Source organism: Lampris incognitus, chromosome 1, assembly GCF_029633865.1.
Source record: "Lampris incognitus isolate fLamInc1 chromosome 1, fLamInc1.hap2, whole genome shotgun sequence".
Taxonomy (NCBI): domain Eukaryota; kingdom Metazoa; phylum Chordata; class Actinopteri; order Lampriformes; family Lampridae; genus Lampris; species Lampris incognitus.
In genome coordinates, this window is record NC_079211.1 from 139,199,277 (window position 1) to 139,223,751 (window position 24,475).

Genomic DNA, 24,475 nt, shown 5'->3' on the forward strand with positions numbered 1-24,475 from the left:
AATAGCATAGTGAGTATACTTAACAGCATTTATTGTCTTAAAGAATATTTTCTTTTCTCCCTTTTTCTCCCCAATTGTATCGGGACAATTACCCCACTCTTCTGAGCTGTCCCGGTTGCTGCTCCACCCCCTCTGCCGATCCAGGGAGGGCTGCAGACTACCACATGTCTCCTCCAATACATGTGGAGTCGCCAGCCGCTTCTTTTCACCTGACAGTGAGGAGTTGAGCCAGGAGAATGTAGCGTGTGGGAGGATCACGCTATTCCCCCCAAGGTCCTCCTCCCCCCGAACAGGCACCCTGACTGACCAGAGGAGGCGCTAGTGCAGCAACCAGGACACATACCCACATCCGGCTTCCCACCCGCAGACACGGCCAATGTGTCTGTAGGGACGCCCAGCCAAGCTGGAGGTAACACGGGGATTCAAACTGCCAAACCTAGTGTTGGTAGGCAACGAACAGACCGCTACGCTGCCCGGACGCTCCCGTCTTCAGGAAGATTTAATACAGCAGAAATATCTCGTCAATGTTGCAACAGCTGTGATACATTCTGTTACACCTGTGGCGAGTATACACTTAAGGCTCAAACACGCATCATGACTGCCCTTATTAAGAAAGCCTATGAGCTCTACTCCAGATGTAAAATTGGTGACCAAGAGAAACCCTGGGCTCCTCACATTTGTTGTGCAACATGTGCAGTCAACCTGAGAGCTTGGCTCAGAGGTACTCAGAAGTCAATGCCACTTGCAGTTCCAATGATATGACGAGAACAGAAGGATCACGTGACGGACTGTTACTTCTGTCTGACCGATGTATCTGGCTTCTCTACTAAAAATAAGAAATCTATTGAATACCCCAATCTGCCTTCAGCCTTGAGACCATTGCCACATGATGAGTTTGCCAGTACCAAAGTCACCAGAAACATGGAGCCTAGATGAGGCAGATGAAGATGCCACAACGCATGAACCAGATGTTGAAAACCACACTGATCCAGATGGTGAACCCTTTATGCCTGGTTATCATCATCTGATAACACAGCCAGAATTAAATGACCTGGTCAAGGACTTAGATTTGTCAAAAGCTAAAGCAGAACTACTTGGTTCAAGATCGCAAGGATGGGGTTTGCCATCACCAGGTACAAAAATTTCTGTCTTTCAGAACCGTCAAGAACATTTGACAAACTTCTTTACGCAGGTTGACAACCTCTGTTTCTGCACTGACACTGATGGGATTGTTCATGGCTTTGGGTTGTGTGCATGACCCACAACAATGACGTCTTTTTATAGATTCATCAAAGTTAAGCCTGAAAGCTGTCCTGTTACACATGGCAATGTCCACCCTTCAGTGCCCATTAGCTATGCAGTACAAATGAAAGAAACCTACAATAACATGGAACTGTTGTTGAAACACTTACAGTACAACAATTACACCTGGAACATCTGCGGTGATCTAAAAACATTGGCATGGCTACTAGGAATGCAGCTCGGCTATACAAAGTACTGTTGTCTCTTTTGTGAATGGGATAGCCGTGCTAAAGAGTCAAATTACATTTTAAAAAGAACTGGCGGCTCCGTAAGCATTTCGTTCCAGGGCAGAAAAGTGTGGCGCATAAGCCACTTGTCGACCCCACAAAGATATTTCTGCCTCCTCGTCATATAACTGATGAAAAACTATGTGAAAGCAATAAACAAAGAAGATGATGGGTTTCGCTATTGAGACAGATGTTTGCAAAAATGAAGGAAGGCATTTTTGTTGGTCCATAAATCAGACAGGTCATCGATGACAGGGAGTTAGAAGAGCTGCTAGTGGGGCCAGAGAAAATAGCAGAGGGCACTTAAGGATGTTGTTGCGAATTTTCTTGGCAACTACAGAGCACCAAACTACACTGAGCTGCTGGACAACATGCTTAAAGCATACAAAACCATGAAGTGCAACATGTCATTGAAAATTCGGTCAAAGTATCTTTACTGTCCCTTACAAGGAAATGAGTTGGCAGCCAGTATATATAATACTCTCACACAAACAAAACATACAAACACCAAGACACAATTGACACATCACTGATGGACAACAAAAAACAACAGGACATAGCGCGCAAGGAGAACCAAAGGAGTTCAAATATACAGACCATGGAAACAAGAGATCTGCAGACAACAGATAAATACTATCTACCATTTAACAATTGAATGGAAGTGGGGACAAAGGAAGCCTTGTATCTCTTAGTCTTAATGCAGGGCATCCTCTACCAACGACCCGAGGGTAACAGCTCAAACTCTGGCCGAAGGGGGTGACCTTGGCACTCCAGAAGGGAAGTAGCCTTTCTGAACACCTTCCTATTATAAAGGTCGGTAAGCTGGGCTTGCCTTCTCCCTGAAATAGCCCATTTGATCAGTCTATCAAGCCTTTTTTTATTGGGCACAGTCAAAAATACCACACCTAGCAACAATACAGTACATTAAAACAGTTTCAATAAAACTTCTGTAAAAGAGAGTCATCATCTGGACATTAAATGTACACATTTTCCTCAGGGAAAAAAGTCTCTGTTGGACCATTTCTGATATGGAAGCAACGTGAATTTCAAAGCACAGTTTGCTGTCGAGAACAACCCCCAGATATTTGTAGCTGTCCACGAGCTTAATGTCAGCACCTTTAATGCTGGTTGGTACAGGACTAGGAGGAGTCTTTCTCAAGCTGATTATCATGTCTTTAGTTTTAGACACATTTAAGTGGAGAAAGGACTCATCACACCAAGATACAAAATCATCGACTACTAGTCCATGTTGTTCCTCCTCCCCTTCAAGACCTGCAATCACTGAATCATCCACAAATCCGAATATGTATCTATTGGTATGGTTGCTGCGACAGTCAATGTACAAGATGTAGAGTAACGGGGAGAGGCAACAACCCTGAGGGGAACCGGTTGACGAGCACAGCTGATTGGAAAAGGACACACACTGGGACCTATCAGTCAAGAAGTCCAGCCAACTAGATTATGATCCAGTTTGAAGAGATGAATTAGCTTTTCTGCTAACAGATGTGGCTGGATCGTGTTAAAGGCTGAGGAGAAATCTATAAACAACAGCCTAGCATGAGCATTTGTCCCCTAAAGATGGCGGTACAGAAAATTTAATAGTGTGCATGGCATCTTGTACACCCTATCGGGCCTGTATGCAAATTGCAGTGGATCAAGGGATTTTTCCACCTGCAATAAAACCTCGTTTTTAATGAGCTTCTCAAATATCTTCATGATTAGAGGTGTCAACGCTACTGGCCTATAGTCATGTAATGTCACAGGGGTTTTAGTCTTGGGAACTGGTACAATTGTGGAATGTTTCTATTATTTAAGGACCCTGTGTTGCTGAAGGGATAGTGTGAAAATGGTGTGAAAGATTCCACACAACTGTTCAGCACAGGTTTTAATAACTTGGCCACAGATATTATCAGATCCAGGGCTTTTGCTAGACTTGGTGACTTTGAAGTGTTTTTCCACACTTTTGATATCAACAGTCAACGCTGGGGGAGCTCTAGTGCTGTTCTTTAATGCATTCACTTTATCTGTGAAGACATGACTATCAAATCTTAAGTAAAATTTGTTTAACTCATCAGCCAACTGTTTTATCTGAATTAAAACCAGCAAGAGCAATGTTCCTGTTGCCTTTGTCTTTACAGCCAGTCATAGATTTCATACCCTTCCAGGCTACCCTTAAATTGTTGCTGCTCAACTCAGCTTCTATTTGATCTCTGTACCAGTTTAGCCTTTTTGATTTCTGACCTGATCTCCTTCTTTGTTTCCATAACTACAGTATCACTGCCCTCTTTAAACGCATTTTTCGTTTGATGAATCAGACCCTTAAGGGCCGATGAAGCCCATGGTTTGTTGTTAGGGAAAATCTTGACAGCCTTGGTCGGAATCACATTGTCTGTACAAAAGCAGATTATAGCTACACACAACGTCTGTTAGCTCATCAATGTTGTCTGAGGATTCAGCATTCACAACTTGGGACTTCTTCCCTTCCCTTCTTGGTGCAGTCAGGGATGAACACGGTGAAAGGTTTCACCAGGACATTGCGACCATGGAAAAGATGCATCAGGGCAACTGGAATCCATCAATACTGGCCGACTATTATTGGACACTGACACGAAAGGCACCAGATGCCGAGTACAAATGAAAATCCGCTGCACAACATCTTAAGCTCAGTGGAACTAACACAATATGCAGAGGTGGGAAAAACCCGGTCCAGAAAGTAAAAACACTAACCGTGTCTTTACTCCACCCATGTTCTAAACCATCAGATTGCACCGACTAGTTTCCCAAATCAGCGGGTTTAATACATGGGTGGAGTAAAGACACGGTTAGGATTTTTACTTTCTGGACCGGGTTTCATTATGCGATTAAACGTGTTAAATTCAATAGAAGTTATTTTAATGTTTCTCCAAATTCCTACGTGATACATCGATTCTGAAATTATTTTTGTGTTCAGCTTGACATTGTCTATCGCGATCTCCGATTTATTTATTTTTTCCCAGGAAGCAAAACGTTTGAAAAAAGTTTGTTGTCCAGTGTTTATTTGTCAACGCTCCCTACAGACAGGTGACGTAACTAGTGCGCCCTGTGCGCCAGCTGACATGAAAGTTAACGTTCACGTTTAATTAGGTAGCAAGCAATAACCTAGGTTAGCATGCAGCTAACTGTCGCTTACGTTAGCCGCTGTTAGCCTCTGCTTCCTTTCAGACGGCAATCGGCTTAAAACGTTTATCGATCGTGATTGACTAATTTAGTAAGTACTTACGATAAGCAACCTGCCCTGATGCGCCACCCTGCTGAATCAGCAACCATTTAACTGTTCGCAAACGGCAATTTGGCTTTCCTCATCGAGTGACGTGGAAGAAGAGCCCTTCGTTTTCAAAATAAAAGCGCGCCTCCATTTCAGGTTGCATGTAAAGTAGTGGGCAGACAGAAGTACAAAACGTAAAGAAAAAAAAGGAGCAACGATAATAATCATTGGCAGCAGCAGTAACATCCAAATCCCAAAATATATGTTTATGAGTAAATGAATAATATAACTTTGGGTCAAGAACAAATCAAACAACTTTGAAACATACTGTAATACAGACGTAGTTCTGTCTATGTCTACCCACCATAACCTCAAATCCAAAACCATCATCATCATCATCATTATCATCATCGGTGGTCACTCGAAGCGGGTATGACTGTCCTCTGAAGGACACATGTGCATGACTTTGTTTAACGTGGGGAGACTGGTGCACAGATAGCCACCACACGGTCCTTGACAGATCTGGGTCAGGATCCAGTGGCATGGAGTCCAAGACAACTGGGGGCCCATTTCTGTTGCAGCCTTCATCCGCTTTCCTAGCCATTGTGATGCTCCCCTGAAGTCAGTCATCATCCTCCGTCTGTTCCACCGTTGAGGTCTTGGTTGGATTGCTCTTTGTCAGGGACCTCCCCCTTGACCTTACTGCCATGGGTGACCCTACCAGAAGCATAGCTCCAGATGGCATTGCCGTCAGGGTCTCCGGACCACGCATACTTCTCCATCATGACAAGGTGACAATCCATGGAGAAGTAAGTCCAAAACCACTATCAGCACAAAACATAATTCATAGCAATGCACAGGTAGGGTGCAAGTACTGGTTTTAGGCCCTTGTGTGTTTGCCCTGTCAGTCCTAAAATGTCCTTTTGAATTGAGTTTTGAAACATCGTTCATCCCTCCTAATTAGTGGGTTCAGCTATTTCAGCCACATCCATTGCTGATAAATGCATAGAATCAAGCACACAGCCATGCAATCTCTAGATAAACATTAGCAGTAGAATGGATCATACTGGAGAGCTCAGTGACTTTCAATGTGACACTGTCATAGGGTGCCACCTTTAAAAAAAAGTCAGTTGGTCAAATTTCTGCCTTGCTAGAGCTGCCCTGGTCAACTGTAAGTCTGTTACTGTGTAAAAAGACACAAAAAAAGTAGGTTATTGTGAAGTGGAAATGTCTTGGAGCAACAACAGCTTAGCTGTGAAGCAGGAGGCCACACACATTCACAGAACAGGACTGGTGAGTGCTGAAGTGAGTAAAAATCATCTGTCCTCAGTTCAACACTCACTACCAAGTCCCAAGCTGCCTCTGGAAGCAACATCAGCACAATAACTGTTTATCTGGAGCGTCATGAAATTGGTTTCCATGGCTGAGTAGCCGCACACAAGCCTAAGATCACCATGCGCACCACCAAGCGTGGGCTGGAGTGGTGTAAAGCACACCGCCACTGGACTCCGTAGTAGTGGAAACTCACTCTCTGGAGTGATGAATCATGGTTTTACTGTCTGGCAGTCTGACGAGTGAATCTGGGTTTGGTGGATACCAGGAGAACACCACCTGTCTGAATACATAATGCCAACTGTAAAGTTGGCACTATGTATATACACATGTATGTATACATGTATGTATGTATGTATAAAGGCAAATCTTAATGCTACAGCACACGAGGACATTCTAGAGAATTGTGTGCTTCCAACTTTGTGGCAACAGTTTGGGGAAGGCCGTTTCCTGTTTCAGCATGACAATGCCCCTGTGCACAAAGCAAGGCCCATAAAGACATGGTTTTCCAAATTTGGTGTGGAAGAACTTGACTGGCCTGCACAGAGTCCTGACCTCAACCCCATCCAACACCTTAGGGATGAATTGGAATGCCAACAATGAGCCAGATCTTCATGCCAACAATGAGCCAGATCTTCTCCCCAACATCAATGCCTGACCTCACTGATGCTCTGATGGCTGAATGTAAGGCTGTTATAGCAGCAAAGGGGGGAACCAACTCCATATGAATGCCCATGGTTTTGGAATGAGAGGTTCGGCAAGCACATATGGGTGTGGTTTTTGGGTGTCCACATACTTTAGGCCATGTAGTGTACATTATATAAGGGAAGCATGGTGGTTAGCCCTGTCACCTCACTGCAAAAGGATCCTTGGTTCAATTTCCAGCCCATTTTCGTGACGCTTGCATATTCACCCATTGTTTGTGCAGGCTTCCTCTTACAGTCCAAAGTCCACAGTCTTCTATGAACCGGAGTCTCCAAATTGCCTATGTGTTGACTCAAAGATGAACTAGAGACTACTTTAAGGTGTCTCCCTTCTGCTCAGTCAGTACCTGTTTGGATACGCTCCAGTCCCCAACAACCATGAATTGGATTAAGGGGATATCAGTCGATGGATATTTTGTATAGAAGTCACTGTCATTATTTAACAAAAGCAGCAGACAAACATCATTGCGGAATAAGAATTTGGGGTTACTTGACTGAAAAGTAAACCCTGCAAAGTGGTTGCCAAAGTTGACAACCGTCACCTTTTTGAACACAGGTATGTGACTTATAGGTAATTTTATTGGTTCTGCAATTGTTGGGGGGGGGGGGGCTTCTGATATTTCCAGTCTTGGCAAATGTAGTTTTAGTTTTTGTTAAAAAAAACAAACAAAGAAAGAAACAATAAATAGACTACTGTTGAGGGAAAAATGCACAAATTGTGAAAACAGATTTCTGTAAAGGGACTGCCAACCTTGTATACAAATTGCATAGTTAAAAATGCTTTACGAATTCTTTGCTAAAGTCAGTCCTGCTCGAGAACAATTAAAAAAAAAGTTTTGTAAAATGAATTTTTGGTGCACAATTGTAATCACAGAGAGTATAAACCAACTAATCTGATTGATACATTTTCAAGAAATCGACGAAAGATGAGGATTAAGAATCTCTGGCTGTCACTTTGAAATCCTCCGTCCAATTTGAACGTTCCGCCTACGTGGGCAAAAATCGTGAGGCCTCTTATTTTGAAAGCAAAACCGGAACGTTTATGTCAACTCACGTCACGTGTTCCGCCGTCGCGTTGACGCCAAACTACATTCAAAGTTCACGTTTGCTTTAATAAAACGAGTCAGATTTGTTTTTGTTTTGGATAAGTGTCGAAACATGTTCTTGATTTTCGCTTTGCTTCTGCTGTCTCAACGTTGCGGCGACTGCACGTGTGATAACCGTACCAAACCCAATTTTGTCATGGTGATGTCGGATGCGTTTGTAAGTGCCACTTCTGGTCCTCACATTTAAAACTGTAAGCGTTTGCTAAATCAACCTTACTCGACTACCGCATAAAGGTGGTTCACTAATCAAGCTCATGCTGTTTAATGTGATTTTATAAATGTTAGCAATTTTGCTATTGTTATATATGACACTGATTTTGCTCGACCGTATAGGATACCAAATAAATGCCATTTTCCTCTTAAATGAAGGATGGACGGCTGACCTTTGATCCCGGCAGTAGGGTTGTGCGGCTGCCGTACATCAACTACCTCAGAGAGCTCGGCACTACCTTCCTCAATGCCTACACCAACTCACCCATCTGCTGCCCCTCAAGAGCAGGTAATAACACCCAGCTAGTTGCACACTAACAGGCAGGGCTTTCCCTTTATCCCTATGATATCTAGCTTTACTGTGTGGATGGCCCACCTGGGCCTTACTCGCTGAATGTGCAAACCTTCACATATGTCTTAATATCCCTCACATATATTGACTTAAAGCTGGAAAATAATTCAGTATTATCACTTATCGCCTCTGAATGGTAGTGTGTCAGGATGAGATTTTGGATGTTGTCATAACGTGAGACATGATTGTGTTGTCTAAGTGAATGATAGTGAATCTCTATCATCTAAAATCTCTCACAAAGTGAGGTCTGAAATATCTGTGAGAACCTTATTTGAAAACTAGTTTTGGTTTGATTACATTACTACTAAACATTTCAATGTGATGAACCTCAGTTGGATTTTTAAGTATGGTATTTTTGCATATGTAAGCAAATTATGTAATGTGTATATAATAGATATATGAAATTCCCTATTATTATTTTGATGATATTTTCTGTACCGCCCAGTAGTAATTTCACTTGTACCTTACCTGTAGTGCGATGTGTCAAAATTGTTTGTAAAACCTTTCACTGGCCAGGTCCCCCTTGACAACGAGATTGTCATTCTTGAATTGACTTGCTGGTTATATAAAGGTTGAATATTAATTTCTTAGCAATGTGGAGTGGCCAGTTTGTTCATTTGACTCAGTCATGGAACAACTACAAGTGCCTGGATGCCAATGCCACAACATGGATGGACGTGCTGGAGGAGAGTGGGTATCATACACAGCAGATGGGCAAGCTGGACTATACTTCTGGAAGTCACTCTGTCAGGTAGGCAGGTCTCACAAATCTGGACAGAGGGCACAAGTGGCCAACAAGAAGCTGCTTATTAAAAAAGTGCAATTTTCTTCTTTTTAGTTGATTTAATTTAAGTGAACTTTCATTGATAAAATGCAGTAAAAGACTGTATTATGTGTTTAAAATATCTCTACAATGTTATAATTATACTCCTGCCTAAGACGTTTGGACGCCTGTTATCATGTGACACTTTCCAGTACCTGTGTATGTGTTTATATGGTGTCCCTCTGTATGCATATTTTGGATATTCATGTTTGTGTATACCACCATCTCAGTAATCGTGTTGAGGCCTGGACGCGAGATGTGCCCTTCCTCTTACGTCAAGAAGGCAGGCCTGTGGTGGAGCTTGTTGGCAATGCATCAACCGTGCGGATCATGACAAAAGACTGGGAAACTACTGACAGGGCCACCCAGTGGATATTTAACAGAGCTGCATCTCCATCTCAGCCTTTCGCCCTTTATATCGGCCTGAACTTGCCTCATACCTACAGAACTGACTCCCTGGGGCCCACCGCAGGAGGATCCACTTTCCGTACCTCCCCACACTGGCTGAAAAAGGTACTTCATTGTTCACCGGCGCCCTCTTCCTTGTTCTCAGCTGTTGTGAAATTACACTGAAAGTCGTATGAAAATTGGTTTTAGTTGTGGAGTAGTTATTTGCAACATTCTTGCTGTATGCAAAGCAGTATATTTTAAGATTTACACCAAACCTTTTTTTTGTATGCTTAGGTATCTACCGATCTCATTTCTATGCCAAAATGGCTGTCTGAGTCTGCCATGCACCCCGTTGACTACTACTCCACCTTCACCAAGAACTGCAGTGGTCACTTCACTGAGGAGGAGGTTAAAAGCATCCGAGCCTTCTATTATGCCATGTGTGCTGAAGCAGATGCCATGCTGGGTTGGTACGCACTGTTAAGTCACCAACTATATGCACAGCAATGAGATCCAACCTTTTTATCACTGCTTTATCCTGCTACTATCATTATTGTTACTGTTATTGTCTCTGGCACTATTACTAGAAAGTATAACTAATGTTTTTTTCCCCCCACCCCAATTTCTCTTGAGCACCATCTTTTTCTGTCTGTGTCTCAGTTTCTCTTCTCATTCCCTTATTCCAGGTCAGGTACTTTCAGCACTGAGAGAGACTGGGCTGCTAAACAACACTGTTGTGATCTTCACAGCCGACCATGGAGAACTGGCTATGGAGCACCGGCAGTTCTACAAGATGTCCATGTTTGAGGGCAGTTCTCATGTTCCCCTGCTCTTCATGGGCCCTGGGCTGGTTTCTGGTTTGCAGGTCAACCAAGTTGTGTCTCTTGTCGACCTCTACCCTACTATTCTAGGTGAGGGGGAAAAATTGAAAAGTTCTGCAGCCGTAGATAAAAATGTCTGGAAAAAGTCATACTATTCAGAACAAATTGGCTAGGTATTGAGAGGTTCAAAATGCCCTTGAATTTACAAAGGTATGTCAGACATTTTCACTGGATTATACCAAAGCTGTTAATTTTGCAGAGACTGCAGGCATCTCAGTACCTGGTAATATCAGTGGCCAATCCCTCGTTTCCCTGCTGTCCAAGTCTAGTGACAAGCCACAGAAGCTACATCCAAGTTGGATTCTAAGTGAATACCATGGCTGTAATGCCAATGCATCTACATACATGCTAAGAACCGGCCGATGGAAGTACATTGCCTATGCAGATGGTCAAAGTGTCCCTCCACAGCTTTTTGGTGAGTATCTCTCCCGATATCACAATTCATTTCAGAGACACTTTTTGATGGTTCTAAACAGGACTTTGTGGTAACCAACTGTACTGACCAAAATTGGGAAAATGCCCGAGTTGATTCCCAAACCCCTATACATGCACTTTAAAAAAATAAACTTAGAATTGTTTGCAAGCTATCATTAATTCTTAATTGTTTGCTGTCAGTAATTTTTTGTGGACATCTTGGAACAGAATTCTTCATATAATCTGAATAAAGACACAACACACGGGCTTCTTGGATTTTTTTTTATATCCTCAATCTTATTTTCAGACCTTACACGGGACAGGGAAGAACTTCATGACGTGGTGCTCAAAGTTCCAGCTGTCCGAACACAACTGGACAAGCTACTGCGCAACATCATAGACTACCCAAGAGTCTCTGAAGCTGTACATCACTACAACCGTCAGCAGTTTACTGCCTGGCGCCAGAGTCTGGGGAGAAATTACAGCCAGGTGATTGCAAACCTCCGGTGGCATGTGGACTGGCAGAAAGACGTGTCAGCCAATGAAAGAGCTATTGATGAATGGCTTAAGGAGTCATGATAATTTTACTGAATTGTTTATACTGAGGAACAATATCTTGTAATCGGTCTGCTTCCAAGTTACATCATATCAATTTGTTGATTAATCTGCAGGAGCATTTAGTTTCATATAGTAAGGTGAAAAGGGTACGACTAAAAATGTAAAATAGAAAAAAGCAAAAGGGGCATGAAACGTCACAAAAGTAGCATGACAAAATTAGGGGCATGTCAAGTTAAAAATGAGAGGAAGATTAAAAAAACCGCATACAGATATGGATACAAATGAAATCACAATGTTACAGGATGTTGGATCAGAACATCCGTCCATCCATTATCTGAACAGCTTATCCTGCTCTCAGGGTCGTGGGGATGCTGGAGCCTATTTCCAGCAGTCATCGGGCATGTTAAATAAAATGTGCAGAAGTTAAATATTGTACAGATGTACAGAATGTATGTTGGAGCAGTAATACTAACCAACACTGCAGATGATTATAGTAAAAAAAGGAAATGGTAAAAGATGAAAAACCCGAGATACTGTATGTAAATATGTTTTTCTGATATAATTTTGTTATTTTAATGGTGGTACACTTGGAAGATGTGTGTGTGTGTGTGTGTGTATGTGTGTTGTGACCCATGTGAATGGGTTGAGTGAAGCAGTTAGACCACATCTAGTTCAAGCAGACCTCGGTGTCTTTCTTTACACCTCCCAAGACTGTAATTGCACTAGGGCCAAGTCTGTGTTCCGACATTTAGAGAGACGGGCTATGGTCATCGTAAAGTGCACCCGCCCCCCCTTTTTGTACTTGCATTATTTTTAGGAACTGACTTTTAAAGTTCAACTCCACAGTTGTTTTGTGCTTGTCTCTGCCTACCACCTTCCTGAGGGTTCGCCTGTTTTTTCCTAATAAAGGTTTTTCTCTTGTTTTTCCTCATTCGTGTCTAGGGTCCAAGGATGGAGGGTATCATATGTTGTATGTTGTGCTGATTGTAAAGCCCTTCAGGACTACTTTGTGAGTTTGGCCTACACAAATTAAATTGACTTCCGCAGAAAAATGCCAGAAGGTGGGTTTGGGGTGGGAACTGGTTCGTCAGAAGACCAATAGGGTGCAGTCACGTGAGTGCTCGTGGCATATGCACACACCTCATGCACAAGCAAGTATTGGTAAATAAAACATTTGCAGGTCTTATAGAAGATAGAGAGTGACATTGAGTCACCGCAGAATTTTAATAGAGGGGCCATTTGAGGTGGAGGATTTCTCCCCATCAGGGTCTCATCATGCCTAAAAATGGGTGAGATTATGACTGCGCACCTTCAGAAATATACCTTTATACTTTCAGCAGTAACCTGATGACATACCTGAACTACAAGTACCTTCTGTGCATTTCAACTTTTGGATGGCATACTGAGTCAGAGTTTGTAAGAGCTGCCAGCACAACACACGTCTTGCTGGTACATTTGTGTTCAACTGCTGACAATCTTAACTTTGTTATTGTATTTCATACGTGAATAGCACTAAATAGAAATATATAATTGAAAAATTTGAGTTACGACTTAATTAAATGAATCACGACTTTACACCAACATTGTCACTAGAGGGCAGCAGCAGAGCAATAATGGGGCCATGTGCGTGCCATCGTTGAGCCACTAAATTCATAGTGAAGTTCATGTAATCATGTGACCACCTGTAGCCATGTATTGGTGCTTTACTCTTTACACACCCAATGTAGGCGCCTTCGGTGGTGTACGGGGGTCATCATGGGCAGTCTGACTGGTCTGCAGCTACGCAGCAAGCTGCGATGCACCATGTGTTCTGACCCCTGTCTATCATAGCTGGCGTTGACGTTTTCAGCAATTTGAGCTACAGTAGCTCTTCCGTGGGATTGGACCAGACAGGCTAGCCTTCGCTCCCCACACGCATCAGTGACCCTTGGGCGCCCATGACCCTGTCACCGGTTCACTGGTTGTCCTTCATTGGACCACTTTTCATAGGTACTGACCACTGCATACCGGGAACACCCCCACAAGACCTGCCGTTTTGGAGATGCTCGGACCCAGTCCTCTACCCATCAGAATCTGGCCCTTGTTAAAGTCGCTCTGATCCTTATGCTTGCCCCATTTTTCCTGCTTCCAACACATCAACTTCAAGAACTGACTGTTCACTTGCTGCCTAATAGTATATCCCACCCCTTGACAGGTGCCACTGTAATGAGATAAGCAATGTTATTTTGGCTGATCTGTGTATATGAATTAGCTGTTGTGTTTTCAATTCAAGTTTGCTTTCATTCTAGTCTGATTTTAATAGCAGTGCGATATTTGATCTCGGAGTACGATGCCTTTTGTATCAGTGTGCCATTCGTTTTCAGGTTACAGTGTTCAGCAAACACCAGAAGGAATCAATATTAACCTATCCCAAAGAAGAAGATATCTTCTGTCAAAGTTGCTATAATCACAAGTTGATTCATTTATTATCTTCTATACACAATCTCTGAGAGTTTGAGGTGCACACAGCATTTAAGGTATCTGGAAAAAAAACCTTTTTTGCCATACAAGGTACCTGCAACCTTTCTTGCTAAACGGAGGATGGCTTTGGGTAGGGCAGGCAGACCATTACACTTTCTGACAGGGTGAAAGAGGTGAGTGGGAAAACATCACTACAAACTATTCCCGCAAGAGCCGACATGACGACAAGCAACAAAAACAGAAATGCTGTTTGCATTCATAATACCTTACACGCGCCATTAGATTTGACTCTGTTAGCCAACATGACGTCAGCTATCTTAATTTAGTAATGTGGCTAAGGAGTTCAGGTCATATTTTTGGACAAAATGACTTGTCTCAACAGGTAAGAGAAAACGATCGCTTTTTGTCATCTTTAACCATTTACATTTACTGAACTTATTTACAAGACACCCCTACATACTATGGGGTTTTTCTCTATTTTTATGATTTATTCCGAATCCTATTTGTTTTGTGTTTGTTTATCCTGGGCCGACTGTGGGCCTCATCTCACCAGGTAATAAGGGCCTGGCATGTTATAAGCCTTGTCGTCCACGGGGGGGCGCTTCAAGCCTCGGGGTTTCGCCTGCTGTATGTGGCGGTGACTGCTACAACACAAAATGACAAGCCTCAACCCCGTTCGTTTCCTTGTGTCCGGCTTGAGATGATCAGTTTTATTCTTGACAGGAAAAAAAACAAACAAAAAACGTGGTAGATGTTTTTATGGGCGGGTACCGTCCACCACGCCTAATCTTTTCCAACGTGTATACAGCCCACATCAACTGTCAGCACGTATCCCCCCTACGCATCACAATTCAAATATAGATCTACTACAAGAATCTGCAGAATATGCAGTGCTCGTTGGAGGTTGCATGTGAAACACTACGTATGGGTGTGGGTGCATAATAAGCAAGTGAACGTACAGACTTTGCACCCAAATGGAAATGCAAATGCGATGACATCAGAGCCTCTAATCTGATCATCGACCGCTAGAGAACTATTATTATATTTAACATGGACGGTGTCCAGACTGCTTACTGCGCTCCATCAAACGGCTTGTTATGTTGTGTGCACGGTTAGCCTTGGGATGTCTGCAGAGTTGCATAGCCCAAACTGTCATCTGGCCGTTTGCCACACAGCTCTCCCTCCCTTGGGCCAGAAGACGGAAGGTGGGGGCAGTGAAATCCTGCGCATGCGCGTTGGGTTGTTTTTCCACCAAAGCGTCGCTTAAAGTGAGCCGGAACGACCGAAGCTCCTTGTCTTTGACTGGAGACCAGCTCGCAGAGAGGTCGGTGATAACAGCATCCGTTGCTGTTATTCAGCCCTCAACATCTCAATGAACTGTTGGCAAAGAAAGCACTGATCGTGCCTACTGCTTATGCAGGGCAGAGATACTGATCAGTGTCTGAATACTGCATCCTTTTTTTTCCCTTCTCTTTTTTCATATGAGATTATTTTTTCATAGACTTTTTTTCATTTTTAGGTTTTCCGTAGCCTATTTCTTTCCACCATGGTGCTAGGAAAGGTGAAGAGCTTCACAGTGAGCTACGACTGTCTCAATGACAGCAACGTCCCCGTCTTCTCAAGCGGGGACTCCGTCTCAGGGAGGGTGATCATCGAAGTCACGGGAGAAATCCGCGTGAAATCTCTCAAAATCCACGCAAAGGGATTTGCAAAAGTTCGTTGGACCGAATCGAGAAATGCTGGATCCAATACTGCCTACACGCAAAACTACACGGAAGAAGTGGAATATCTAAACCACAAAGACATCTTAATTGGACACGAGCGAGGTAAGGCACCGGCATGTGCGTGTGTCGTTTAAGCAGAAATTGAAGTTTGACCTGGGAGAGAGATGCTCGCTGCTCCGTCAGCTCCGTCTGATGCTGCTGTCCAGCTTGGACGCGGGGTGACATTAAATGCAGTGAGACGAATAAAATGAAGACTCGTGTGGTTGCCATTTTACATTCTTTGGAATGATCCTTCGACGTGGATTGTGACATTGGCCATTTTAGAGGCGTTTGGTTGTTTCTCTTGTCAGTCGTTGAATGAATGACAGCCATGGCGTACTCTCTTGTTTTTTTATGGAAAAATGAAATTGCAGTCCTCTTCGAGACTCGCTTTCGGTCGAAAACGCATTTTACCTTGGTGCAGTCGAAGGTTTACGTGGAAGTGTATTGTAAAGCAATATTCTACTGGGTGTTTCTTTGTAGTTTTTCTTAAGTTTCCACCCATTGTTCAAAGCGGTTCAATCCTGTTCAGAAACCGGTAGGGAAGGGGGTGAAGGGACTTCTCTGTCCGCCGCGCTCATTGGTCGAGGTGCTCGTGTGTCGGCGATGACATCATGCTTTTTGCAGAAAGTGACAGAAGAGGCTGCAACTTTGCAAGCGACCTGTTAAAGTCGGGGCTGCTGGAGGTGCCCGGAGGCTACTGCCGCAGTGGTTGGAAGTGGTTTAAAAACGTCAAACATCCCCTGAAGTCAACGGTGCTTCATTCCGAGGATGTCTCAGACTTGAGGCATACCAATTAAGACTTTTCGTTGGTATGATCGCCGTTCACAGCTCAGCTATGTTTGTTGAAAGCACCGAGCGCTGGCTTAGATGGACCGAAACCACCCAAATGTGCTTCTCTTTATACTCGGATAAAAGCAAATCCCCTTTGTTGGTTCATTCCCAAGGCGTTAGGTTAACAGGGTTCATGCACAACCGTAATTGCACGGTTTAGCAATTGATAAGAGAGGAGGGGGGGTCAGGCTCGGCACCTTGTTCTCAATGTGCTCGGGGGGAAATAAAGACAAGGTTGATGATGAGATTTGACATTTTAGGCACCGAGTGTCATTTTGCATCTTGGTAGCCGTATTCGTGCAACGTACTCTAGACCTCGTTTGATATAAATGCACACATCGTTGGGTAATTTTTTTTTCTAAATCGGGGATTAGGATTTTGTGATTACGATTATTCCCACGTGTGGTGTATCAACGAGTTAGGAAACGCTCCGTGGTCCACGCTGCATTACACGAGTCGTGTCATTGGGGGGCGTTCCTCTCAGTGAGCCCTCTGCCGCACAGTGAATGCGTAATGAGGGAGACCGGCTTGGGGAAGCTGTTCGCGCCGGTTTAGGCCGGTCTCCTCCTGCTGAAGTCTGCCGTTTGATTGACAGCCATGGAGTTGTTTACCACACGGCTGTGCGACTGCTAAGGCGGGGAGGGGAGGGTGGGGTGTGGGAGGGGTGCTGCTGCTGAGCTGGCAGAAGTCGACTTCGTTTAACGGCCTGTTCTCTTCGAAATACAAATTTGGAAAAAAATAATAATTTAAATACATTTCTATTAAACGGCCCGTACGCAATGCTTATTTTTTTCCTGATGCAGATGGCACTATTTGCCTTAAGTGAAATGATCCTAATGCACACTTTAATCCACATTATGATTTTATTATTAATCAATTCTAAGGGAATACATTTAATAGCCATAAGCGTTTCACCAAATAAATAGGCCTGTGTTCAGCTTCCCCGGGGCTTGTATTTCTTTGTTCCTCAATGTTAAAAGCCTGTACCGATTTCGTTCCATCTTAGTGGGTGTGATGTATTTAATTTTTAACAGATAATAATAATGATAATAAAGTCCATCTATCCTCTCTTGTCTCCCCTGCCCTGTGTTTTGATATGACTTTCAGATGCCTTCGTAGAACATGTTATCCAGGTACAGTATACAAGTGTTTGGAATATTCTCCTCCTTGTCTTACAGATGATGACAACTCTGAGGAGGGACTCACCACTATCCATTCAGGAAGACATGAGTATGCATTCAGCTTTGAGCTTCCACAGACGTGAGTCTTTCTACTACTCCACAGCAATGACGTCTGATTCAAAAGCAGTCTTAGTCCTCCATGTCCTAATATCTGTAGTCGGCTGTAGCCAGGAACATGGATGTTTCCAACTATCCACATTTACAACCTGCAGTTGCGACTACATTTGTTTCCCCAACTGAATTTGGATTATGACCTGCTTTTTTCCCCTCTTTCTCTCCATTTACCTCCTTTCTTGCAGACCTCTGGCTACCTCTTTTGAAGGGAAGCATGGCAGTGTGCGCTATTGGGTAAAGGCAGAACTCCACAGGCCATGGCTCCTCCCAATGAAGACCAAGAAGGAATTCACAGTCTTTGAACACATTGACATCAACACTCCATTATTGCTGGTAAGCATTTGCGCTGTCTTGTTTCCCTCAACAGCAACTCATGTTCCCTCCATTAATCTGTTATTATGTTGGCCCTCGGAGCAGGGAGTGTGTCAGTTGAGTCATGAGTATGACTCATTCAAGGCGCAGTAGCTTCCTAAAATTACCAGCAAACTTTGTAAAGATTATCGTAAAATAATGCACCTGGTCGCGGCTAGTTAGTTTTGCCTTATATTTCTGAAAGTTTGTCATCAGTGTTGAGTTTTATACCCAGAAGATTTGGAGAATCAGTGTCTAGGTGAATTCGGAAGTCTGAAATTGTAGATTCAAGATTAATGGGATACTCTTAAAAAGTGTTCGACAGATACTTTGTTTTGATCTGAACTCAAAAGACAATATTAATCCATTAGATTCAAGTTTAGCTAATCACTTGTTTTAATCAAGTCCGGGGCCTGTTACCGACTGGGGGAGTTAAAAAAAAAAAGGTAAAGGAATACCTGGTGCTTGGCTAATGTCTGCTTTTTTTCCTTTTGTTTTTAAATCAGTCACCACAGGCAGGCACAAAAGACAAGACACTTTGCTGCTGGTTCTGCACCTCAGGTCCTATCTCCTTAAGTGCCAAAATCGAAAGGAAGGGATATACCCCAGGTGAGGAAGAAAGTCACAAATAGTGAGCAATAAAATGTGTTATCACTTCCAAGTTCCATAAATGAAATTATCAGACCCCATAGATAAGGGTGTACTAGCATCCCATGACCCTGAGTGGGATGGGCAGTTTGGATAATGGATGGATGGATAACTAAACTCACACACACTCACAAGATAATCCTAAATGAGGATTATTTTATGTGGATAGATAAGTTTAGATGGCAATACACTGGCTTAACCTTTCTGTAAAACATTCCACCCCTGTAGGAGAGTCGATCCAGATCTTTGCAGAGATCGAAAACTGCTCCTCCCGCATGGTGGTGCCAAAGGCAGCCATCTACCAGACCCAGACCTTTTATGCCAAAGGAAAGATGAAGGAGGTCAAGCAACTGGTAGCAAACCTGCGCGGAGAGTCTTTGTCCTCTGGTAAGACGGAGACATGGAGCGGCAAGATGCTAAAGATCCCCCCTGTGTCCCCTTCCATCCTGGACTGCAGCATTATCCGAGTGGAATACTCCCTTATGGTGAGTAGCTTGACACTGCGTCTTTGGCTAGTCAGGCTCCTCTTCTCTTCTTTTTCTCATTTATAAGGGATCAATTACTTGACTTATTATTTTGCTTTCTCTCTTTGTATTTTTATTCATTTTGCCTCTTTCTATAGATAAGTGGCACATGTAATCAAAATGATTCTGACTGTTATGTAGTATCATTACTTGAATGGAATCGATAATTACTAGCGAGCTCATATCATGCCAATAAAGGGCCCGGCTCCCTCAGTGAGCCTTTCAGAAGCCCTTCCTGGGATTTGGCCAGGTGTTATGTCCACACATTGTTAAGAGGATTGGCCCAGAATCTCTCTGGCAATACCTGCATTAGAGGTGCTAATGACCTCTTTACCCTGTTACTTGGCCAACCCGGACAAGGACACTGTTCCTATCGTGGGTACACTAAAGACTTCATATGATTGACCCACATATAATGGAACTACTGAAAAACCATATAAATCTCACTAGCATGGCCCTATGTACTAGATCTGAAAAACGTTGCCAAATTGTGGGTGGTGGGTTTAATCTTAAGCGTGAGGAGAAAGATACTTAATTCTCTACCACATGTGCCACTTCAAAATTAGCTATATCTGTATATAAAATCTGCCCATTCGCTAACCTTGTGTTTTCCACCTATTTGCTCAGGTGTATGTAGATATTCCTGGGGCGATAAACCTTTCCCTTAACCTGCCCCTGGTCATCGGCACCATCCCTCTCCACCCTTTTGGCTCCCGCACCTCAAGCGTTAGCAGCCAGTGCAGCATGACCATGAGCTGGCTGGGTATGGCTCTCCCTGAAAGGCCTGAAGGTAGGTTATCAAACATGTACACACACACACAAAACCTGATCTCACCCTGCTTTGGTATTAATTACATGGCACCTAACATATAAAACTGGGTTTTGGGAGTCATTGTTAAATTCATGTCAGAGCACACCACTAGTGTGCTAACTGGTGGCTTGTTCTCCCTTTTCAGCTCCTCCAAGCTATGCAGAGATTGTGACTGAAGAGCAGAGACAGAGTAGTCTTGATGTCTCCTCAGCTCGTGAGGAGCTGGATGGACCTCTCTTTGCCTACATCCATGAGTTTCGCTTCCAACCCCCTCCTCTGTATTCTGAGGTAAGCATCACCTTAAGGAAATATATATTTGTACTACCTAACAATATATCTTGCATTCAGCGCATTTTCAAAGTAACAATCAATATATTGTCATAGTGCTGCATCGCATTTATCGGAGGTTAGAAATTAAATGAGCAATTTTTCCATGACTAAATCCTCTCTTTTCCCCTCACACTCTTTACCTTAGATTGATCCTAACCCTGATCATGCCAGCCACACAGAGGAGCGCAGGCTGGACTCCTGTCCATCGCGCTGAAGGTAACCCTTGATGTTCAACCCGAAGAACTCCAAGAACTTCCCTCCAAGCAACCAACGTTAAGCTTTGTTCATTTTTCCCCGGCGACAGCGCTGGCACTTTGCCGTCGACGTTGAGAGAAAACATACAAACAAAGTAACTTTTAAAAAAAACAACCGACATAAAGAGTTGGAACTATGATGAGTTGGGCTGGATGAAAGAAATCCTCCCCCCCCCCCACCTCCCAAACCCTCCCAGATGAGAGGAACAGGAAGGCAGTAGTTTGGGGCATCAATTCCTTCCTTTGTTAATCTGCCCGAGGGTTTAGGGGAAGGGTGAACATATAGTCATTCTGTGAGAAAAGCCCCAGTAGTGGAGACGGCCCTGGTAGTAGTTTTAAAGATGATGTTGAAGAGTTACCAGGGCTCCATCTGCCGAGCTCTACTTCAATCTTTGATTCTTCTGTACCAATGGCACATAAGGACATGGCTCTCAACACAAATGGGGAGGACTATTCATGTCTGGACTTGAGCAGAATCAAGAAAAGAAAACAGGATGAAGAGAGAAACAACCAATAACATTATAACCACCCTAGTCTGTCTGAAAGTACTCAGCCGCAGCAGTCAACAATGGAGCAAAGGCTAGCCTCCTGCCTGATTTGGGATTTTGTTTTGCACATTATATTAGCTTGAGTTGTGTGGCTCCATTTGATGAGAATTGGAAAAAAAATCACTAATAGTTTGGTTTCAGCCTTGTATTGCGCTGGACTAAGAATATAAGAGACTGCAAGCTTAACTTCTAAACTCCCTATCCGCACAACTTTGACCATCGCAGAGAACAGGATTTGATTTTTTTTTTTAAAAGTGACTGAAAACAACAAAAAATGCACTGAATTTGTTCTAAGCTGTTTAATATGTTCCTTTTTTTCTCCTTATGACGTTTCCTTGATGACTTCTAATAACTACACAGGACTTTTACACCTGCAGCACACTATCTCCACCTGGAAGTTCGTTCAGATGTTGCCTCCTCAGCTTGGATCAAAATGTGGCTTCCATGTCTTGTTTTAGTATTTAGCTCCAAAAATACAATGCCCTTCAGCCAATTTTTTTTTTCCCCTTTGTATTGCTGTTACTCTGGATTTGGACTAGGAGGGTTGCAGCTGTGCATTTGCCACTCAGATTGTACCTGAATAGAGGAAAGTGTGGTTTTGTATGTATGTTTGTGTGTAAGTGATAAGAGTGGTATTACCGTTGAGGGATTTCCCTCATCCTAATTGCCTGCAGCTCTTCTACTCATAATCTCAGGGCAACTCGGGCGTACATTACTGCCTACAAAGCATTGTCTCAGGTGGTCTTCTCACTTGCCAAACGGTTGGAAAAAAAGAAATAAATGTAACGGTTTTCCTTGTAAATTGCACTGTTTAGAATAACGAAAACCTTTTCTTAAAAAAAAAAAAAAACGCTACCAAAACAAGAGAGAAGAGACATATACAGTGACGCAAGGCAGCTTTCTGAGACGAATGACATTCCCTTTTTGTCCCGCTGCACTTGCCCAATTCGTCAAACCAGTTGTTAGATTTGCCAGACCAGTGAAGCCAGAATGCTAGAACTAAAAAAAACTGAACGGGAAGGTGAACAGGAAATGACTTTTGCATTAGTAAAGAAGCCTAGCACAAGTGAATGGCTGGGAACGTTGCGGAAACCTCGGTTCAAACTGGCCAGAACAAGTTAGTGTTAGGTTGACATGAGTAATACATTGGTTTTCAAACTCATTCAACACAATAGACCAGCTGGAACAGGGGTTTTGCATCGTCAGGAAAAAAAAAAAAAAGTTAAGTAGCACTTTTTTTGATAAGACATTTCGGAGAAAATGGTATTCAATGGTGAAGGTCTGGAAAAACATTTGGTCGTAACATTTTGATGCTGAAGACAGTCTTCAGCCAAGCAGTGTTGTGTAGGACATAACTGCGTTCAACCTGTAAAATCAGTGACAAGCTTTTTTTTCCTACATTTTGAACATGGCTACCACAAGTTTTTGTTTGTGTTTTGTGTGTGTGTGTGTGTGTCTGCACGCTCTTAAGGTGATCCAGCTGGCAACTTCAAAATATACAGCTTCTGACAGTAATCGGTGAACTGCGGATTTTGAAAGTGATCTTATCATAGTGGCCTTGACACAGAATAGACCTGATTATATGATTCTTCATTCTTCAGTGTCTACATTAATAACAACCTTACTCTTGTTCTCCTCTCCCTTTTTTTTTTTTTCCTTCATTTACTTGTATATGTCTGTATACTTGAGACCTTTCCATGTTTATTCAAAAGGACAAAAAGGGAAGAGAAAAAAAAGTCCTTTTTAAAACCGAGTGTTTCAAAGAAATGATGATCCCTGGACAGGCCTTTTTGATTGTGTATTATGTCCAAAGCTGACGAGAGCTCACTGGGCTTTTTTTCGTGTTCTTTTCGGGCATTGATATAGTTTGCTTTCCAGTCAAACAATCGATGCTGTTTAGTTAGTCTGTCTCGCCTCTCTGAGCACCCTGGGGCCTGGGGAATACTAGCTGTTGATCAGCACCCTTCCCACTCTTAGAACCACTTACTTAGTTTGTTAGTTACTTTGTTTGTTAGTTACGATGGAGCAGTAGACAAACTGGCTATTCCAAGACAAAAATCACTTTCTGATGTTTGCATTTTTTTTTCTTTTCTTTTTTTTTTGGACTTTATCTTAGGGAATCTGTATCAAAGCTCTACTATAATGAATAAGCTTACAAATTTGTTTCAGGTGGGTTGATTCCATAGTCCATTTGTTTGGGCCTCTGAGTAGTCCAGTGTCAAAGCTAAGCTAAACTCCTGACTTGGTTAAAGACAGGAACTGAAATGTCAAGAAAAAAATCGAGAGGGGATCTGAAATGTTCTAGAAACAAAGTGCAATATTACTCATTTCAGTTTTCTTTGTTCTCCATTTGTATGTCCTGTTTATTTTTCTTTTTTTTGTTGTTTTTAGTATTGTTCATTATCTTCATGTATAGATATTCTATGAATATATGTTCTGAACGATTTAATCTTTGTTTAGTTCCTTTGAGTTGAATAAACTTGTTCTAAATTAAAATGGCTCTGATGCAAATTCCTTTACTGTTGCATAAGATCAAACATATTTTGCAAAGCGAACAGACAAAATATGATGAATTTATTATGGTATGTCCAAATGCATTACAGGTGGCTATATCTGGATTGCTGTAGTCACGTAGTTGTAGTTTACATTCAAATCAAATCAAATAAAATCAAATACATACAAATTCAAAATTAAGTTGAAATTCATAAATCATGCCATTTATTTTATTTGGGTCATGGCATCACTTCGTTTTAAGGACACGCTGTCTCTATACAGGGCCCAAACGCTGCTCAAATAATTAGTGCAATAGCGCCCCTAGTAGTTACATGAAAAACTGCACCTCATTTTGCTGCAGTACTCGTATGATAGTGGAACCTGAGGGCACATACTTGAGGTCTACTTATGAGAACAGATCACTGAGCCATTGCTACTTGTTCGGTTACATTATCGGTTTTTAGATCAACAGCCTGAGGTCTTTCAGAATAGAAATGTTCTCTGTCAGATTAGTCCTACAAGGTCTAAGAGATGTGCCACAGGTACATCAGGATTCTGTCTACATATGCAGGCATAGCCTCAAGTGAACAAAGCGCTGAAGGCTGCTAAGTAGTGTTACAT

At 42.7% G+C, this 24,475-nt stretch overlaps 3 protein-coding genes across 4 annotated transcripts in view; 2 read left to right on the plus strand and 1 right to left on the minus strand.

Annotated features, from left to right (window-relative positions):
* skic3 (SKI3 subunit of superkiller complex) overlaps positions 1 to 4,868 on the minus strand; it is a 30,466-nt gene extending 25,598 nt beyond the window's left edge. For both annotated transcript variants that reach the window (XM_056282510.1, XM_056282503.1), the window contains exon 1: positions 4,789 to 4,868. In XM_056282510.1, coding sequence (XP_056138485.1) covers positions 4,789 to 4,835 — 47 coding nt within the window. In that variant the 5' untranslated portion in view covers positions 4,836 to 4,868. The remainder of the gene's footprint in view (positions 1 to 4,788) is intronic.
* Positions 4,869 to 7,894: 3,026 nt separating this feature from the next.
* Positions 7,895 to 12,983, plus strand: arsk (arylsulfatase family, member K). The gene is made up of 8 exons (XM_056291630.1): positions 7,895 to 8,072; positions 8,285 to 8,414; positions 9,069 to 9,228; positions 9,531 to 9,813; positions 9,985 to 10,156; positions 10,377 to 10,601; positions 10,771 to 10,986; positions 11,293 to 12,983. Exons 1-8 carry the CDS (start codon positions 7,968 to 7,970, stop codon positions 11,562 to 11,564), a joined length of 1,563 nt encoding a protein of 520 aa, XP_056147605.1. The 5' UTR covers positions 7,895 to 7,967; the 3' UTR covers positions 11,565 to 12,983.
* Positions 12,984 to 15,311: 2,328 nt separating this feature from the next.
* Positions 15,312 to 23,857, plus strand: arrdc3a (arrestin domain containing 3a). The gene is made up of 8 exons (XM_056273635.1): positions 15,312 to 15,829; positions 17,779 to 17,860; positions 18,081 to 18,228; positions 18,753 to 18,855; positions 19,123 to 19,379; positions 20,046 to 20,208; positions 20,375 to 20,517; positions 20,705 to 23,857. The coding sequence occupies exons 1-8, from the start codon at positions 15,550 to 15,552 to the stop codon at positions 20,771 to 20,773; spliced, it is 1,245 nt and encodes a 414-aa protein (XP_056129610.1). The 5' UTR covers positions 15,312 to 15,549; the 3' UTR covers positions 20,774 to 23,857.
* The last annotated feature ends 618 nt before the right edge of the window (positions 23,858 to 24,475 follow it).

Bases quoted from the DNA above. Each gene is read 5' to 3' on its own strand.
- arsk (XM_056291630.1), top strand. From the start codon at position 7,968: ATGTTCTTGATTTTCGCTTTGCTTCTGCTGTCTCAACGTTGCGGCGAC. The intron at 10,157-10,376 runs GTTGGTACGCAC...CCCTTATTCCAG, and splicing joins TGAAGCAGATGCCATGCTGG to GTCAGGTACTTTCAGCACTG. The intron at 10,602-10,770 runs GTGAGGGGGAAA...TTAATTTTGCAG, and splicing joins CCTCTACCCTACTATTCTAG to AGACTGCAGGCATCTCAGTA.
- arrdc3a (XM_056273635.1), top strand. From the start codon at position 15,550: ATGGTGCTAGGAAAGGTGAAGAGCTTCACAGTGAGCTACGACTGTCTC. The intron at 17,861-18,080 runs GTGAGTCTTTCT...CCTTTCTTGCAG, and splicing joins AGCTTTGAGCTTCCACAGAC to ACCTCTGGCTACCTCTTTTG. The intron at 18,856-19,122 runs GTGAGGAAGAAA...CCACCCCTGTAG, and splicing joins AAGGAAGGGATATACCCCAG to GAGAGTCGATCCAGATCTTT.